General features: G+C 34.1%; 1 protein-coding gene across 3 annotated transcripts in view; it reads left to right on the forward strand.

The window, feature by feature from the left end:
* The window catches only part of DACH1 (dachshund family transcription factor 1), a 518,737-nt gene that overhangs the window by 460,832 nt on the left and 38,557 nt on the right, over positions 1 to 19,348 (forward strand). For all 3 annotated transcript variants that reach the window (XM_053707935.1, XM_053707936.1, XM_053707937.1), the window contains 3 exons: positions 2,264 to 2,415; positions 10,352 to 10,499; positions 13,474 to 13,617. In XM_053707935.1, the coding sequence (XP_053563910.1) occupies positions 2,264 to 2,415; positions 10,352 to 10,499; positions 13,474 to 13,617 (444 nt within the window). The remainder of the gene's footprint in view (positions 1 to 2,263; positions 2,416 to 10,351; positions 10,500 to 13,473; positions 13,618 to 19,348) is intronic.

A 19,348-nucleotide genomic window follows, 5' to 3' on the forward strand; every position in this document is an offset into this window, starting at 1 on the left:
CTCTCCTCAAATAAATGCACATTTATACACATTAGGTAATCATTAATACCACAGTGATCACCTGAATATACTAAACCTATATAAGGGCTTTATTTTAAAGAGGGACACAAGGGGTAATGGGGGTCTATAGACCTTTTTGATAACCTTTTACATGCACTTAGAGACTTCCTTCCTTAAAAAGGGGTTTTCTAATTTATTTAATTTAAAAAAAAATGTTAACCCCCCTCTCCCCAAGATAAACACCATTTGAAAGGGCAGATATCATTAAGTTTCCAAACTCGAAGTGTGGTAGTATAGACACTACCACGGGACAGTATGCATCTCCAGCACTCTAGCCCAGACTATAGGGTGATGCTTTTTGTGAGGAATATTAAAATATAACTTTTATTCAATTTATTTAAAAACTGTACACACATAACACATAACATACAAATTTAAAAATTCTCAAAGTAAGTTCTGTTAAAGTTTAAATAGTGACCACTAATATTATATGAATGCCTAAATTATATTGTCTCGAAGTGTCACTAAAATTATAGCTACTTGCAATAATATCACTCCTATGCTAAATTGGTAGTCTTGGCTGAGCTGTTATATAGTTGTGTAAGTGCCCTATAGTAGTATGTTCACCAGTTAGTGCATACTGTGGGTCACAATGGAGATAACAGCTTAGTATGATCGTTTGATTCTATGTGAATACTAGTATATCTATATCAAACATTTACATGTTAGTAGCGTCAGTTACCAAGAATATAACTGTCTCATTTGTGTAAGTATACAGTTAATCTGAGAGCAATGCTCGTAAAGTACTGCTAATCGTTTAATAGGTACAGATTATGTAGCAACATTACTCACTGGTTCTAGTATCAGAGGGATGAGTAAAGACTCAATTTTGTGAATAGTTAAGATACCATATATATTATGTTATAAGTTGGTACTGTATAGAGGTGACTGTTATATCTCCTCTAGAAATTTTGTGATCACCAGTGTATCTAGGTTGTTGTGCAATCTCACACCTGTTGGATCATATAAATGTTTGTGGTTATTATAGGTATACGGATATTAGGGGCTTCTATAGATGTGGGTAAAGTGACCTTGTGTAGTCTCACACACCAAGATTGTATAACTGGCTGTGTTCTGTAACTATCAGCACTCTAGTTGGCCACTATATTTCTAGGTAAATATTTACTAGGATCATTAAGTTTCCAATGGTTTTCCTTATTGATTTGTCAGAGTTAAGGGAGCTAAAATTGAAGGGTTTTATATGCAACCCCCATCTATCTCCCTTTTCCTGTTTCACTGTTCCTGCCAGTTCCAGGTTTCCGAGACCAAGTGACATCACCAGGACAACATGGTGATGCCACTTACATGCAGGATTCCCCCAACAGAAGCCTAACCCAACATCACCTCTTAAACTGCCTAACACTACAGGGGTGGTGGATGCGGTTAGCTCTGAAAACGACCCCCCATTGGATGTGAAAACGTGATTGTCATCTGCACTAACTGCATTGTGTGGATGACAACCATGTCTCAGCATCCACAATTAAGGGGTTAAAACATTGTGAAATACTTCAAAAAAACCATCAGCACATATTGTTTTTTTTTTATCTTGTTGAGAAATTGCTGTTTAGACTTCTCAGTCTATAAAATTTATTCCATTTTCAGTTTAAATTTATTGATACAGGATATGAAGATACACTAAAGCTGCAAAAAAGTAAACGCAAATACTCATAAACCCCTATCTTTATTTGCTAGTGTTTTTAGCACATAAAGGAAATATTATTTATTTTATCACTTTAATGCACAAATTACTTTTCAATAAACTCCTTGTTACATTGGTCCCATAATTACAAAGCAAGTGCTACAATTATATTTTCATTCAAACCTCTTCCCTCTGTTTGTTAAGACATGCACAGTACAACATGAACTAAAATTAGATAATTGGTAGGCAGTCATAAAGTCAGCATGAATATATTATCACAAGTATATGTGAGATAATATTTGTTTTAGAAAGATTCTCTTGCATTGTAAACTCAGTCTCATTAGAGACTGCATTTAAAAGGCTTATAAAGTTACTCATTAATGTTATCTTGTTGTATCGCCACAGCTTTTTCATTAAAGAAAATTCAGCAGAAAGCATTTTCTCTTGATAGCAGGAACCAATTTGCAATAAATGTTCTGGAAACCACTAGGGAAACCATTACTGAGGTCTAATAAAAACAGACAAGCGTAACTTGTTCTATATTTTTGTTTCAATCACATACAGATGAGACCCCGCTCTCCACACCAACTGCAAGAGACAGCTTTGAGAAACTTTCTCTAACAGGACATGGGCAACCTCTACCGCCTGGGTTTCCATCACCCTTTCTATTTCCTGATGGTTTGTCTTCCATAGAAACACTTTTAACTAATATCCAGGTAGGCCTTTCTAAGTCTGAAGCGGAAAAATAAATCAACATTTTATCAACGATAACATCAACTCAAATTTGTAATATTTATTGTTTACTACAGTATATGCTTTGTTTTACAATAATGTATTAATTGGACCCAACTATTAGCTATTAGCATACTGACTTAAATTCAATATTACTATCACAGTGATGTAAATGCATTGTTATTTAACATAGCGCTTTAATAGATATTAATTAAATGAGTTGTGTAACAGCTGTTAATAATGACCTTCATATTAAAGGGATACTAAATCCAATTGTTTTATTTCATGATTCAGATAGAGCATGCAATTTTAAGCAACTTTCTAATTTACTCCTATTATCAATTTTTCTTCATTCTCTTGGTATCTTTATTTAAAAATCTGGAATGTAAAGCTTAGGAGCCGGACAATTTTAGGTTCAGCACCCTAAATAGTGATTGTTTATTGGTGGCTACATTTAGTCAACCAATAGGCAAACATAACCCAGGTTCTGAACCAAAAATGGGCCGGCTCCTAAGTTTTACATTGCTGCTTTTTAAATAAAGATAGAAAGAGAACAAAGAAAAAATGATAATAACAGTAAATTAGAAAGTTGCTTAAAGAAAAAAATTGGATTTAGTATCCCTTTAAAGGGACAGTCTACTTGAAAATTGTTATTGTTTAAAAAGATACATAATCCCTTATTTACCCATTCCCCTGCTTTGCATAACCAAAACTGTTACATTAATATACTTTATAACTTCTAAATGTGCCTGTTTCTAAGCCCCTGCAGCCTGCACTTACTTTAGAGATTTTTACAATATTTCAGTACAGCCAGACAGTACTAGTTCATGTGTGCCATATAGATAACATTGTACTTACTCCCATGGAGAATGATATCGGTTATACAAGAACCAACACTGATTGGCTAAAATGCAAGTTTGTAAAAAGCACTGCGATAAGGGGTCTTAGATACAGGTTATCATAGAGATAAAACTTATATTAATACTGTGAATGGGAAACAAAGGGATTATCTATCTTCTTAAAAAAATAACAATTTTCAAGTAGACTGTCCCTTTTAATGATATTTTGATACCCATATAATTGCTGTATCATCATCATTATCATCTTTATGTGTAATGCACCATCAGGTTCTGAAACACTATACAATGGTTATAATAAATAGATTAAACAGGAAAGGCAGACTGGGATAGGAAGATTACAGGGCCCTTAGACAGTTTACAGTCTAGTTTGTGGAGAGTACTGACTGAAGACCATACCCAGTTAAAGGTGATGAATTTCTAGTCTGGATAACTGGTCTTGAATGACTAATAGGTTATGCAGTAGGCTTCTCTAAAGAGACACATTTTGAGCTAGAAATTGAAACTTTGAATAGTGGGGGAGAGTAGATATACTGAGAAAAATAGTTTTATAGGATCTGTGTGGTCCAAGAGAATTCCTGAAAACAGGAGTAGGAGGTGGTACTAAGAGGATGTATTTAACTGTAACTTCCAACACTTCAGAATTACAAAGTGGTCATCTATGGTTCAAAGTAGTAATTCTTCACATTAAAAAAATATAAAGAAATTATAATTTGAGGATATAGTGCTGATAAGTTGTTTGCTCCTAACTAAAAGGTACAATGCGTTGTCAATGCCACCATTTTGGAGAAGAAAAGAAATTAGCAGAGCTCCACACAGTAACTTTTTCTTCTTGAAAGATTAATAATATAGGAGTTTAAAAGTAAAACAGCCAGTAAAGTACCATAAATATGTCCCCCCAGAAATAGCCACTATATTTCTGTAGTAGACAAAAAGTAGCGAACGTGTGTAGACATGGTAGGATGGGCAAATATTTGAAAAGTTGCATTAGAATAATAAAATTAATTTTGAGAGTAAATTAAATTACCATTTCATTTTTATTCTAATAGATTTAGACTATAAGAATCACATTTTAAATGTTAAAGGGCCAGTCAAGTCAAAATTTAACTAATTCACATAGAGCACACAATTTAAATGTGCACAATCTTTTTATAAGCACACTTTATGAGGCACTAGCTCCTACTTAGCTTGTGCAAGATTCACAGGATATACGTATATGCATTGTGTAATTGGCTAATGACTGTGACATGATGCATTCGGAAGGAAAATGTAACTAATTTTGACATTTGTCAGAAAAAAAAATGCTTTTGCATTGTCTCTTTACTATGCATTTATTGAATATGGTATTCTACTGTGTTCAGTGGTCCTTTAACTTGAGTGTTTCAAAAGCTTTATAAATGGTCAAATATTCAAACATTCAAAATTTGATTAGGATAAAAAAATGTTACCAACATTTGTTGTTTCAAACAAATAGAACAGAAATTATATACACTTCCTTAGTTGCTGGCCTAATATCCCAACTCTAGAAATCTCTTGAAAATCAAGTCATTTGAGGGACACTTTTTAACATTTATTGAAATATAATTATGCAGTTGATGTTGCACCTCTTTATATAGATGTAATGTGCATCATTTTCCATTGTATTTTGTATCACTTTGCAGCAGATGGCAGTATTAAGTTTTAATTCAGGGTTGTCCCCATTTTGCTAACTTTTGTATGACTATCCTGAAAAATCACCACAATGAATGAAATAAAAAATGGATAAAACAACATTTGAGAAATTCACATTTTAGAGGTATCTAAATCTCTGTAATATTTAAGATAATTTTGTGCTCCATTATTAAACTAGTTTAAATTTTATACGTTATACTTTCATAGTTTCATAGTTTAACCAGTAAGTGAATCTAGTATTTTCCATTTGGATGTCTTAATCTGTAATGTAAACAGAAGCATCTTTACTTTAGATTAGAAGATAAGGCACAGTTGAGCAGGTAGATGAAAGCTTCATATGTACATGTAAATACATTTTGATTAGAATAAATAAAAGAAAAACAATATAAACAAATAGGGGTTATAATGGTACACTATCCACATCTAAAAGTTAAATTTTAATTGAGTATAAATAAATAAAATTCAACTTATATAGCACTGCAGGAATAGAATGTAAACTATTAAAGATCTTAGATGAGAAAAGTTTTCTCAAAAGAGATAACTTACAAACAAACACATTAGTATGAAGGCCACAAAGCTGGAGGTGTTCCTTTCATGGCTGAGAGTTGTATACAGGAGCTTCAGGTTTGTGTGTGTGGGGGGGGGGGGGCACCTACCATATGGAGTCTCTCTCTCTCTCTATCTCTCTATCTCTCTATCTATCTATCTATCTATCTATCTATCTATCTATCTATCTATCTATCTATCTATCAATCTATCTATCTATCTATCTCTATATATATATTATATATAGTAGATAGATGATTGATAGATAGATAGATAGATAGATAGATAGATAGATAGATACCATAGATGGAAAACACATACACAGACCAGATGCAAGGCTGCAAGGTCTCTGCACCATTACATTTTGCTGTCTTTTGCTGCATCAGAAAATGCATTACTATATGTAGGCGTAGGTGCTAGGCCTGGCCAAGTTCTTTTTGGGCCATCACCGTTAACTTTCACCAGTCCACTCTAAGGATGTACGTGGACAAACCTTAAAGTGTAAATGTGCAATTTCCATGTATTTTGTAATGACTGTGTATATTGATTTTATATAATAAATGCACAGTGTAGCAGGATAAAAAGGGGCACCATTAATATAACTATGGGCACATACATGGATAAAAAATTATCATTAAAATTGCTCACATTTTTTCACAATTCATGACCACTGCAACATTTTATAATCAATTTCCATTTATTCTTCCTTTTATAGAATAGTTTTTTTTTTAAAAGACTTTTTAAAGACCTTTTATATATATAAAATACAAACTTCAAATTCACATCTTTGTCAATAGTATCCCTAAATAAATATTACTATATAGATTTGACCACTTTAAAGAAAAATGTCATAGTGTTCAGTTGTTTGCATGGTTGATAAGGTCACTGAAAAGGGTCCTCACATATATATTTATTATACTTGTTGATGCTTTTGTCGTAGGGTACTAACATCACAAGTCTTTTCAAAAGGTTTAATTTAACTGACATATTCTTGTATAATGATAATAAATACTAGATGTCTACTACATTTCTTGTTCTGCTTTTACATTAACAGGACAACTGAGTGGTTAATTTTGATTTTGTGTTGCCGTAGGAACACAAAAACATGCCACCCCTTCACCCATGCCAAGTTTATATATTATCTATATTCTAGCAACTGAGCAGACATTAACTTCTGATATTAACACCATCACAGGGATATAAGTTCGCCCCCTTTCTACCAGTAATATTCAGTCCTCCGTCCTATCCCTATACTACCAGCAGCACACATAGAGATTGACAAGTTAATTAAGTGTATTTAAAGTGATTGTAAACTTTAATGAATAAAAGCCCAGTATCAAAACAAATATCTTAAAACAGGGGCACTTTAATTCATTAAAGTTTACAAATACACTTATTTTTTAAAATACCATTGCGTTATGGTAAACATAACGCCGATCCTCCTCCCACATCTACTGCTTTCTTTAGTATATGGATGACAAATCCGGCTTCCTTAAATCTTTGCATGCCCCCTTTGTTGAAAATAAATACCATAGTGTGATTGAGAAAAGTTAAAAAAGTAGTATATGGTATGTGACTGCGTGATTTGCTGGGTCTAATCATACTTACATTAATGTTGGGCAGAACATAAAGAGGGCAGAATTTACAAAGAAAAAATTCTAACTCTACCAGTTGCTATTTTATTCAGTGCAGATTTACTGCAGTACTCATCTATTCAGTCTTTATTGAATCAGCTGCATAGTGTAATACAGGAACTGGTCAGAGTGGGGATACCTTTTAGTGAATTGTGTACAGTGTTTCTTTTTATAATATTTTATCCTTGTTCAATTTGAAAGAACATCCATTATTATGTTTTCTCTGCATTTGTCACATGGTTTCCAAGTGTCCATTTAAGTCTTATTAGCCTTATTTTTGTCTAATATATTAATAAATCTGTTACTGCAAAAAAAGAGTAAAAATATAAAATAATTTAGCATAAAATATGCAATGCATGACCATTTCCCACTTTACACTTTACACATCTATCAAAAATGCTAAATGGAAAAACATTCATTTTGTTTACTTACATGTTATTTGTTTATGGATTTTATTCCGCTTCTGATAATACAACCAATCAACACATTAAGTGTTGCCAACATTGGCATCTTGCTAAATAATCTCTAGGCATTGCACATAGAGTACATCTTTCAAAGATAAGTCAACAAGACCAATCAGAGCAGAAAATTAGAATTTAGTATCTTAGAATTAAAATAAAGCTAAACTAAATTTTTAATTGGGGTGATCTTAAGGGGCACTTGATGTAATGATCTCTTTCATTTGTTACTAATTGTTTGTTGCTGATGAAGTAAAATAAAGAATAGCATTGCTGAATAATGCTAAGTAGTCTTAATACAAGGAATTGTTATTGTATTGTGAAATAGATGGCAAGATCCATAAAGCAGTGCTTTTTTTTAAGGAATTTGCTATTACCATTTAAAAATATATTTTTTTAAATATTAATGTATATTTAGTATTTTATTGAAGTTATCAATAAAGTATATTTGTATGACCAATCTAGTATAATTAATCAACATTTTTAAGGAAATTGACAATGTCAATAGATTGTCATTCATTCATCCGTTCATTCGTTAAAGGGACACTGAACCCACATTTTTTCTTTTGTGATTCAGATAGAGCAAGCAATTTTAAGCAACTTTGTAATTTACTCCGATTATCATTTTTTCTTCGTTTTCCTGCTATCTTTATTTAAAAAGAAGGCATCTAAGCTTTTTTTTTTGTTTCAGACCTCCGGACAGCACTTTTTTATTGGTGGATGAATTTATCCACCAATCAGCAAGAACAACCCAGGTTATTCACAAAAAATGGTCCGGCATCTAAACTTACATTCTTGCATTTCAAATAAAGATACCAAGAGAATGAAGAAAATTTGATAATAGGAGTAAATTAGAAAGTGGCTTAAAATTGCATGCTCTATCTGAATCATGAAATAAAAAAATTGGGTTCATCATTGTCCCTTTAATCTAGACTTTTCATGAAGTCTGTAAATGTTGTACAATAAAATATATTATAAGTACAAAGCTGGAGGCCAGTGAAATTTACCTTTGAGTTTAAAAGGTCAGTGATTTCAGTTAAACAAAATGTTAAACTAAAGCATAAAAATATTTCTACTCAAAATCTCCTGTAGAGATATATATATATATATATATATATATATATATATATATATATATAATATCATCCACAAAATGATTGCAATCACTGAATTTGAAAATCACTCCAAAGGTTTAAAGTGCCTTTTCTGGGCCTTCACCCCTATATATACGTGAACAAAAAAAATATTTGTTTTAGCGCTGCAAGCACAGAGATATAAACATCTTTGTATGGAATGGAATAATTTTCCAAAGAGTCTCTTCTGAGTTTTATATTCCAATAAAGCCAAAACCACCCCTGATCTGGAATCTAAATTCAATTTAAGAGATAGGAAAGCAGACATGAAGAAGACTTATTGTGTCTTATAACAGACAGGTGATCCCAATAAAGAGTCTGCTCACCTGGTTATACCACATATACATGAGGAATATAAATCCCCTGGTGGGAAATTAGATCCCTTTCTGTGGTGATATGGAGAAACCTCTTTGTTGTCACTCTGCAGAAATGCTGAAACTCAAATTCTGGAAATTACCCTTGCTAGTTATATCTAATGTAATCCCCTCTTTTCAACAAAACATGTTAAAAAAAATTTTCAAATATTTATTATAAATTGCATACCGGGGGTCAGGATAACCTTCATTTCACGAAGCTGAGTATTCAACTTGTTTTTAAAGTCTGTCTTTTCAATTTGAAACAACTTTCCAATTTACTTCTATTATCTAATTTGTTTTGTTTTCTTTTGTATCTTTGTATGTTTTGTTGAAAAGCATGCCTAGGTATGCTCAGGACATGCAAAATCTACTGATTGAGGGGTGCACATATATGCATCTTTTCATTGGATCACTTAATGTGTTAAGCTAGCTCCCAGTTGTGCATAACTGCTCCTTCAACAAAGGATACCAAAAGTATTAAGCAGATTTGATAATAGAAGTTAATTGGAAAACTGTTACAAATCGTATGCTAAATCTGAATTATGTTTTTTCTTTGTTGAGGATTATAATTTGCTCTTTAAGGACACCTAGGTAGTTTAAATTCATATAATTGATGAGTACCGTGTTTAATTAAAGGGAATTTACAATATACACTTTAAAGTTGAATAGAAATTCAAACAACTTAGCAATACATACACATCGATCAGCATTTTATTATACTCATCAAATGAAACCAGGGGTTTGTAAAAGGTGGGTATTGTAGTTCATTTCAACATCAGTGAGGCTTTGTAAAAAATAAATGCAAAATACATGCATTGCAAAGGTTGCTTAAAATGTTATGCTAGGTATAAAAAGGACTTAATAACATTTTGCATTTTCTTCTTCATTACTAATTTCCATCATGCATATAAAAAAGCATCAGTATTTGTGTACCTGAATTAATATTTGTCTGTGGCACATATTGGCTATACATTTTTCTTTAACTTCTATAAAAACTATATTTTAAATATATGATAAACTATAATTTATGAGAACTGTTATAACTGTTACAGTTTTAAAAGGCTGGTTTTGAACTCTGGTTCATCTGGTTAATTAGAATTTGACTAAGTTCTGGTAGACATTCTTAAATCCAGTTGTCCAAGACCAGTGTTTAGTGCCGTTATAGAAAAACCAAGGAATTAGATATTAATTCTACCACACTTATTGGCTTAATTCATTTTCATGCATTGAGTCTTTTTTTGACAATACATTTTATATTTTTGTAGGGTTTGTTAAAGGTTGCCATAGATAATGCCAGAGCTCAAGAGAAACAGGTACAAATGGAGAAGACTGAACTGAAGATGGAACTCTTCAGGGAAAGAGAACTAAGAGAAACCATAGAAAAACAACTTGCAGTAGAGCAAAAGAACAGAGGTATTTCCTTGTTAGTAAAACTGTAGACTGTGTAACATTAATCTTCAAATAACACAAACATAACCACCTTGTTTGAGCACAGATTATTCAGTTGGGTCAGAGCATGATTATTCCACAACCTTTGAGATTATTAAGTCCTGGTCTGTGTGAAGCCATAGAGAACTGTGCTCTTTTTTAACAATAACCACACAACTTTTCAGATATTACATTGATTTTTGTTTCCACTATAAAGTAACAATGATGTTTTTTCTTTTGTGAAATTGAACAGTTGGTTGAATAGTGGCTCTTTCAACTTTAATCTTCTTGTGATGTCTGTAACATTTTATCAGTTAATGAAAACATTTAAATTAGTGTAATGACTTTAGGAATAAGAAATTCCAGAACATAAATGAAGAAATAGCTGCCTTTTGTGGCAATATTTGCAATTGCAGATATATTGATTATGACAGAGGGAAGACATATATAAAGTTTTAAAAATGTTATGATTTTAGGAAGATAGCCATAAGTATATTTTAACTGCAAGCCCTGAACATCCTAAAAAAGGCAAATCATAGCAATGGAAAACTAGAAAAAAACACATGAAGAAAAAAAAATAACATTAATCATCACTTATAATAGATAATACAATGCTACAATTGTTTATAAAGTTTGTAGATCTTATAATTATTATAATACTTTATAAAGTGCCAACATATTCCGCAGTACTGTCCATGGGTACAAATTATATAAGTAAAACAATGATACTATACTTGTAAGAGACACAACACCATTTGACATAAAATACAGGAGGAATTGAGGGCCCTAATCTAGTTGGAACATACAATCTAGAAGGGTGAAAAGCAGGAGGTGAGGACTGCAAGGGTGATAATGATGTTAATACAGAGTTAGATAAGTGGAATTCGTGTGTTACTGAATTGGGTGGTAGGTTTCCATGAACAAAAATGTCTTTAGGGAGCGTTTAAAAAAGGCAGATTAGTAGGAAGTCTGAAAGCATGAGAGAGAGCATCCCAGTGGGTAAGTGTTGCATGAGAGAAGTCCTGCAGTTTAGCATGGTAAGAGGTGATGATAGAAGATGCATGAAGCAGGTCAATATTGGATCTTACAGGGCAGGCTAGAGTATATTTGTGGATTAGTGAAGAGAGGTGTCGGGGAGCAGGTTGGTAATGGCTTTGTAGGTTAGGGTGAGAATTTTGAATTTGTTAAGTTTACCCAGTGAATAAGTATGAATGGAGAAGAGGAGAGGACCCATGGCAGAGCCTTGAGGTACTCCAACTGACAGAGTCATCAGCAAATGGCACAGAGAAGGATTTGTAAGAAAGATAAAAGTAGATACAAGAGAGAGCAGTGTCAATGAGACCAAGAGAACTGAGAATTTGTAGGAGGAGGGTGTGGTTAACTGTGTCAAAGGCAAGAGGTCAACAAAGATAGGTATATAGTAGTAGCCGTTACTTTTAGCAGAAAGAAGATTGTTAGTAACCTTGATGAGAGCAGTTTCAGTTGAGTGTTTTGGATGGAAGCTAAATTGCAGGGGGTCAAACAATGAGTTGGAGGACAGGAAGTGGGTTAGGTGGTCATAATACTAGTTTTTCCAGGAGTTTTGATGTTAGTAAAAGCAGTGTTATTATCAAATGTCTGAACAAAGAAACTGAACTAGATAGCTGTACCATAATCTCATTGCTGACTAACAGTACACAAGTAATGAACAAAGGCAATTCTATGTATTAATCCCCAAGATTATTCATACCGTTGGTGATTCAGTTTAAAAAATGTTTTTCATAAATCTCTGTCAGTAATGCACCTACATACGTTAGACCAGGGAGGACAACAAAAATCAAATTTACATCATGACAATACACTTCAAGTTATATAAATTTGATATATGCAAATTCTCCTTCTACTACACTTGCATGTTGGTGTTCTCTACATTAACACTGTTTTATTCCTTTTTGGGAAAGTAACAAAACACTTGTCCTTCACTCTCCCAACAAGAGACAATTTGTGACTTTCTATTGGACAATATGCCTCCTGTTAAACCCAAGACTGAAGACACTACAACAGCAGCACTGATAGTGGGCCATATAATATAAATAACTCTGTTTTGACTTGTAAGGAAGACATGTAAAGTGTAATTAGCTTGCTGCTACATACGTGGCCAGACTATAACAAGAAAATACATGTTAACTTGTCACACCACCTGTATTCAGACAGACAGATAGATTAGATAGATATAGATAATAGCTAGATAGCTAGATAGATAGATAGATATTGATATTTAAAGTATATAAGCATCAGTGATTTGATTCATAATTTTTAAATAAGTATTTCATTCATTTTTAAATTTATATTTTCAGTGTTTATTTGGGGATACAGCATTAAGGGTAATAATGCGTGGCTAGAGATACTGCATGATGTTTATGGTGAATTGTATGGCATGTATGAGGTCAAACATATATTAAGGTGGTTTAAGCTGTAACCTTTTTAAGAAAAACAAAACACCCCAGTAATATAAAAATAATTTTTTTAAAATCTAGAAGTCATAGGGGTCCATTTATCATTGTGTGGACGGACATGATCCGCTATAGCAAACCATGTCCGCCGCACATCGATAAATGCAACATGCTGTCAGCATTTATCATTGCACTAGCAGTTCTTGTGAACTGCTGGTGCAATGCCACCCCCTGCAGATTCGTGGCCAATCGGCCGCTAGCAGGGGGTGTCAATCAGCTCGATCATACATGATCGGCGGATTGCTATATGCCGCTTCAGAGGCGGTGTATGAGTTAAGGAGCAGCGGTCTTACCGCTGCTTCTAAACTCCTGTTTCCGGTGAGCCTGAAGGCTCGTGGGGAAAAAAGGGGAACAGGGGCCATTCGACCCTTGTTAAATAGACCCCAGAGTCTTTGTTGTAGCACTCAGTATCTGTTATTTGCATTCAGTATAACATGACCCAAATAACGCAAATTTGATTTTTACAGCAATAATTCAAAAAAGACTAAAAAAGGAAAAGAAGGCAAAAAGAAAATTGCAAGAAGCACTTGAATTTGAGTCAAAGAGGAGAGAACAGGCTGAACAGACATTGAAACAAGCAGCATCAACGGAAGGTCTCAGGGTACTCACCGGTAAATCCCTTCTGTTTTTATTTGTAATTCACTGCTCAATTATAGTGTTAATTAAAATGTATTTATCAGCGTATGATATACAGATAATATGCAAGCATGTTTCCGTTTTCAGTTATTTGGGATTTTTGATGATTCTACTTACTCTGTTGCGTGAGTGTATGAACTATTTTTTTCTCAACTAACTGTGCCACATTTTCTATAGTTATGGATATAGCCATTCACCCCAAACACTACTGTAAATCAATAACAAAGGGCCAGATTATGAGTGGCATCCGAGCGAAAAGGTTTTTTTTCACTGGTGTTTGCTACCCGACGTGCACAAAAACCTTACTTCTAGCAGTATTAGCGTTCAAGCGGGAGTGTTAAATACTGCTCCACTTGTAAATCTATATCCATTTTAATAGTGACTAAATTCATTTCTGAGGCATCAGCTTACACTGAGAATGTGCACAAGTTCACAATGTGTACATATGTGAATCTGTGATTAGCAGATGGCGTTACATGGTATAGGGGGCCGGCAAATGAAAGTCATTTTTAAAATTTGTCAGAAAAAATCTACTGACCATTTGAAATTCAGAGTTAGAGCTGTTGCGTTGCCTTTGCAGTCTGCACTTGTTAATTATGCAATTCTGCTGTATTTAATGATTCTTTAAGAAGTCTTTAACTTTGAAAGTACAGAAATTTTGTTAAAAAAATGTATACTCGAGAATCTGAACTCACTGAAAATTTGTCTTTCCTTAGTTGAGTTCAGGCTATGTGATCCAAATACATTGCTAGTTATATTTTGCTTGTTTTTTCTCAATTCAGGAAGCCGAATCCTCAGAACAGTTTGTGTCCATTAACCCATTTGATGCACATGATGAGGAGTTCTAGTCATGTGCATCGCTACCTGTAGGCGCATGACAAGCCATTCATGTCATGCAGGGAGATTGACAATAAAACACTGTTTTTGTTGATCCCCTCACTAAAGGCCAGGGGTCATTGGTAGCCTAGTGGGTGGCACTCACAGGCTTTATAGGAGTGCCAGTGCCACATACATACGTTGTAATGTCACAAAGGGGCTGAACCAAGATTTACCGGTAGCTACAAAGGAGCTGGATGGTGGGGATGTTTTTCAAACCCCTTGATCTCAGCTCTCTTAGCAGCTACAAACCTCCAAGACCCTTCATTTGAAAGATAATCAACTGCTCTTTTAAATGGTGTGTCTAGACACCCCTAATAAAGTTTTATTTTCTAGTAGACAGGTCCCCCTTTTAAAAAAATAAATGATTTTTTTTGCATAGTCAGGTGATCTCTGAAGTAACAGTGAACAGCTTACAAGAAAATAAAGTGCTTTTATTTCTGTACTGCACAATGGGACCTCTCTAATCTATATTATAACCCCCAAACACCTGTATAGGCCCCTATTTCAAATGTGGCAATTTAGTAAGGTGATCATAGTAACAGCAGTGGTCACTTGGCTATTAAAAACAATTGTTTTACAGTTTTTACCACAGCTATCTCACATGCCATTAATTTCTAAATATAATGGGCCTGCTGGAAAAAAATATATAATTTGTGTGGGTCACTCACGGAAATTTGACCTACTAAAGCGTTTAAATGTAGGTAGCAAAAAATAGCTCAAAATTGGCTGAGCATTGGAGTTAAAAAAGGCTTAGCAGCAAAAGGGATAAAATCAAATTATGGTTTGGTAATGCCTAGTACTTTAGATTATGTTAATTTCATATAGGATAATAATAATAATAATTATACGGACAGACATAAACACATGGTACACACAGTTACAGATGTGCTTATAATAATGGGCTAGATTGCGGTTTGCGATCGTATTACAAGTTGAAAGTAAAAAAAAAATATTCAACAGTGTAACATTCTTCTCCCATAAACTAACAACCATACTCACGCTAACCCGACCGCGTATATTCAAGAGCACTTAACCCAACATGAAATATTAATATTTCACATTTTAATGTTCTTCACATAACAGAATATTTATTCTTAAAAATATATATATATATATATATCTATTCCTATGGATAAATAGGTATAGATATGTATTTTACATGAACAGTATCAGATAAAAATAGAAATATATATATTTAATAATAAAAAGTACATTATTTGCTATGTGAAGAATATAGGAATGTAAAATATGTGTTTTGGGCATCGTGTTTCGCAACTTCAATTTAAATGACGTCGGGTTAGCACACATGAAAATTTAGTAATCTTAAATCAAGTTATTGAAATATTACATATAAAATGTTTTAAAAAAATTAATAAAAATGATTAAACATTAATAAATATACTGTAAAATATATAGATATATTCTATGGATTATTTAGAATATTTTACTGTATGTTTAATAATGTGTAAAAAGTTTTATTATTTTCTTTTAAATTATTTTATATGTAATATTTCAATATCACACTTTAAGATTACTACATTTTATGTGCGCTAACCCGACCGTGTTAAGATTTAAATCACAAAACCAAATGCGCAAATCGCTTATTTTACATTCCTATGTTCTTCACATAGAAAATAATGTACAGTTTATTATTAATAAATATTTCTATATATATATATCTGATACTGTTCATGTAAAATACATAACGATACCTATATACTGTATCTATTGAAATAGATATACAGGTATTAACACACACACACACACACACATATATATATATATATATATATATATATATATATATATATATATATATATATATATATATATATATATATATATATATGTTTACAATAAAAAAGACATTATCTTGTAAGTGAAGAACACTGGAATGTGAAATATGTGCAGTACACATAGAGCAAAACACATAAATACATTTTTACATGCATGCACACACACTTATGTATATATATATATATATATCTATACACACACACACACACATGTATATGCATATTTATACATGAGTATGTATGTATCTCTATGTTAAAGCCCTTTGCATGCCTTTTTTCTATCAGCTTAGACCTCAAATCTTTGAGACATTTTAACTTTTTTATGGAATTTAAATTTTTTTAGCAGACAGGGTTATTATGAGTGTAACTGCACTTTCAATGTATTTTTGATGTTTTTTGTGCTACTTTTTTGTCTTGCATAACAGTTAACCAGAGCTCTGATGTCACACTAACCTGACGTGTTAAATCAACTCATAACACACGTGTTTACTTTCAACTCGTAATACACGTGTTTACTTTAAACGCTTAATATGTGCGCAAAGAGCCGCAATATACCCCTTATCACTTGTGTAAAACAGTTAGCGCTCCACTCGTAACCTAGCCCTATATTGGTGACTATTAGTTTGTCTGTGTTGTAGCCATACTTCTCTGAGAGGTACAGTAGCTGCTTGATAATTACAAATGTCTCACCTTACTGCCTCCATTTTAGTTGGTCTCTTTCTTTACCTGTCTGTTTCTATTTTACCTTCCACTCAGAGCTTTATTTTCAAGTCATTTCTAATAATCTATCACCTAGATTACCAGTTTTGCATTAGAGGCTGTGCAGTGCTAACAAGCAGTTTTGTCTCACCGCTCACTTACATCCAGCGCTGGTATTACGAGTTTTGCGTTAGAGGCTGTGCGGTGCTAACGAGCAGTTTTGTCTCACCACTCACTTACTTGCAGCACTGTTATTACGAGTTTTCAGAAACCCGTTGTTAAAAGACAAGAATTGAGCGTTGAGCAAAAATTACCACACTCCAATACCAGCGCTGCTTAAGTCAGCGGTGAGCTGGTGTAACCTGCTCATGCACGATTTCCCCATAGGAATCAACAGGGAGAGCCGGCTGAAAAAAAGTTTAACACCTGCAAAAAAGCAGCGTAAAACTCCTTAACGCAGCCCCATTGATTCCTATGGGGAAATAAAATGTATGTTTACACCTAACACCCTAACATGAACCCAGAGTCTAAACACCCCTAATCTTACACTTATTAACCCCTAATCTGCCACCCCCAACATTGCCGACACCTGCATTATATTATTAACCCCTAATTTGCCGCTCCGGACACCGCCGCCATCTACATTATACTTATGAACCCCTAATCTGCTGCCCCAACATTATATTTATTAACCCCTAATCTGCCGCCCCCAATGTCACCGCCACCTACCTACACTTATTAACCCCTAATCTGCCGCCCCCAAAGTCGCCGCCACTATAATAAACATATTAACCCCTAAACCGCCGCACTCCCGCCTCGCAAACATTAGTTAAATATTATTAACCCCTAATCTGCCGGCCCTAACATCGCCACCACCTACCTACATTTATTAACCCCTTATCTGCCGCCCCCAAAGTCGCTGCCACTATATTAAAGTTATTAACCCCTAAACCTAAGTCGAACCCTAAACCTAACACCCCCTAACTTAAATATAATTGAAATAAATCATAATAAATATTACTATCATTAATTAAATTATTCCTATTTAAAACTAAATACTTTATAAACTAAACTACCAATAGCCCTTAAAAGGGCCTTTTGTGGGGCATTGCCCCAAAGTAATCAGCTATTTTACCTGTAAAAAAAAATACAAACAACCCCCCCAACAGTAAAACCCACCACCCACACAATCAACCCCCCAAATAAAATAATATATATAATATAGCTAAAAAAACTAAGCTCCCCATTGCCCTGAAAAGGGCATTTGGATGGGCATTGCCCTTAAAAGGGCAGTTAGCTCTTTTGCAAGCCCAAACCCCTAATCTAAAAAATAACCCCTGAAGATCGACTTACCGGGAGACGTCTTCGTCCAAGCTGGGCGAAGTGGTCCTCCAGACGGGCAGAAGTCTTCATCCAAGCCTGGCAGATGTGGTCCTCCAGACGGGCAAAAGTCTTCATCCAGACCGCATCTTCTATCTTCATCCATCGCGGAGCATCCTCTTCTTCCGACGACTAAAACAGAATGAAGGTACCTTTAAGGGACGTTATTCAAGATGGTGCCCCTTAGATTCCGATTGGCTGATAGAATTCTATCAGCCAATCGGAATTAAAGTAGAAAAAATCCTATTGGCTGATGCAAATCCTATTGGCTGATCCAATCATTCTATTGGCTGATTGGAACAGCCAATAGAATGCGAGCTCAATCCTAGAATGCATCAGCCAATAGGATTTTTTCTACCTTAATTCTGATTGGCTGATAGAATGCTATTAGACAATCGGAATCTAAAGGACGTCACTTAAAGGTACCTTCATTCTGTTTTAGTCATCGAATGAAGTGGATGCTCCGCGTTGGATGTCTTGAAGATGGAGCTGCCCCGCGCCGGATGGATGAAGATAGAAGATGCCGTCCGATGAAGACTTCTGCCCGTCTGGAGGACCACTTTGCCCAGCTTGGATGAAGACGTCTCCCGGTAAGTCGATCTTCAGGGGGTTAGTGTTAGTTTTTTTATGGGTGTATTGGGTGGGTTTATTTTTTAGATTAGGGGTTTGGGCTTGCAAAAGAGCTAACTGCCCTTTTAAGGGCAATGCCCATCCAAATGCCCTTTTCAGGGAAATGGGGGGCTTAGTTTTTTTTTAGCTAGTATTTTATTTGGGGGGTTGGTTGTGTGGGTGGTGGGTTTTACATTTGGGGGGGTTGCTTGTATTTTTTTTTACAGGTAAAAGAGCTGATTTTGCCCCGCAAAAGGCCCTTTTAAGAGCTATTGGTAGTTTAATTTAGGGTAGGTTTTTTTTATTTTGGGGGGACTTTTTTATTTTAATAGGGCTATTAGAT

Source organism: Bombina bombina, chromosome 3 (genome assembly GCF_027579735.1).
Source record: "Bombina bombina isolate aBomBom1 chromosome 3, aBomBom1.pri, whole genome shotgun sequence".
In the NCBI taxonomy this organism is placed as follows: Eukaryota; Metazoa; Chordata; class Amphibia; order Anura; family Bombinatoridae; genus Bombina; species Bombina bombina.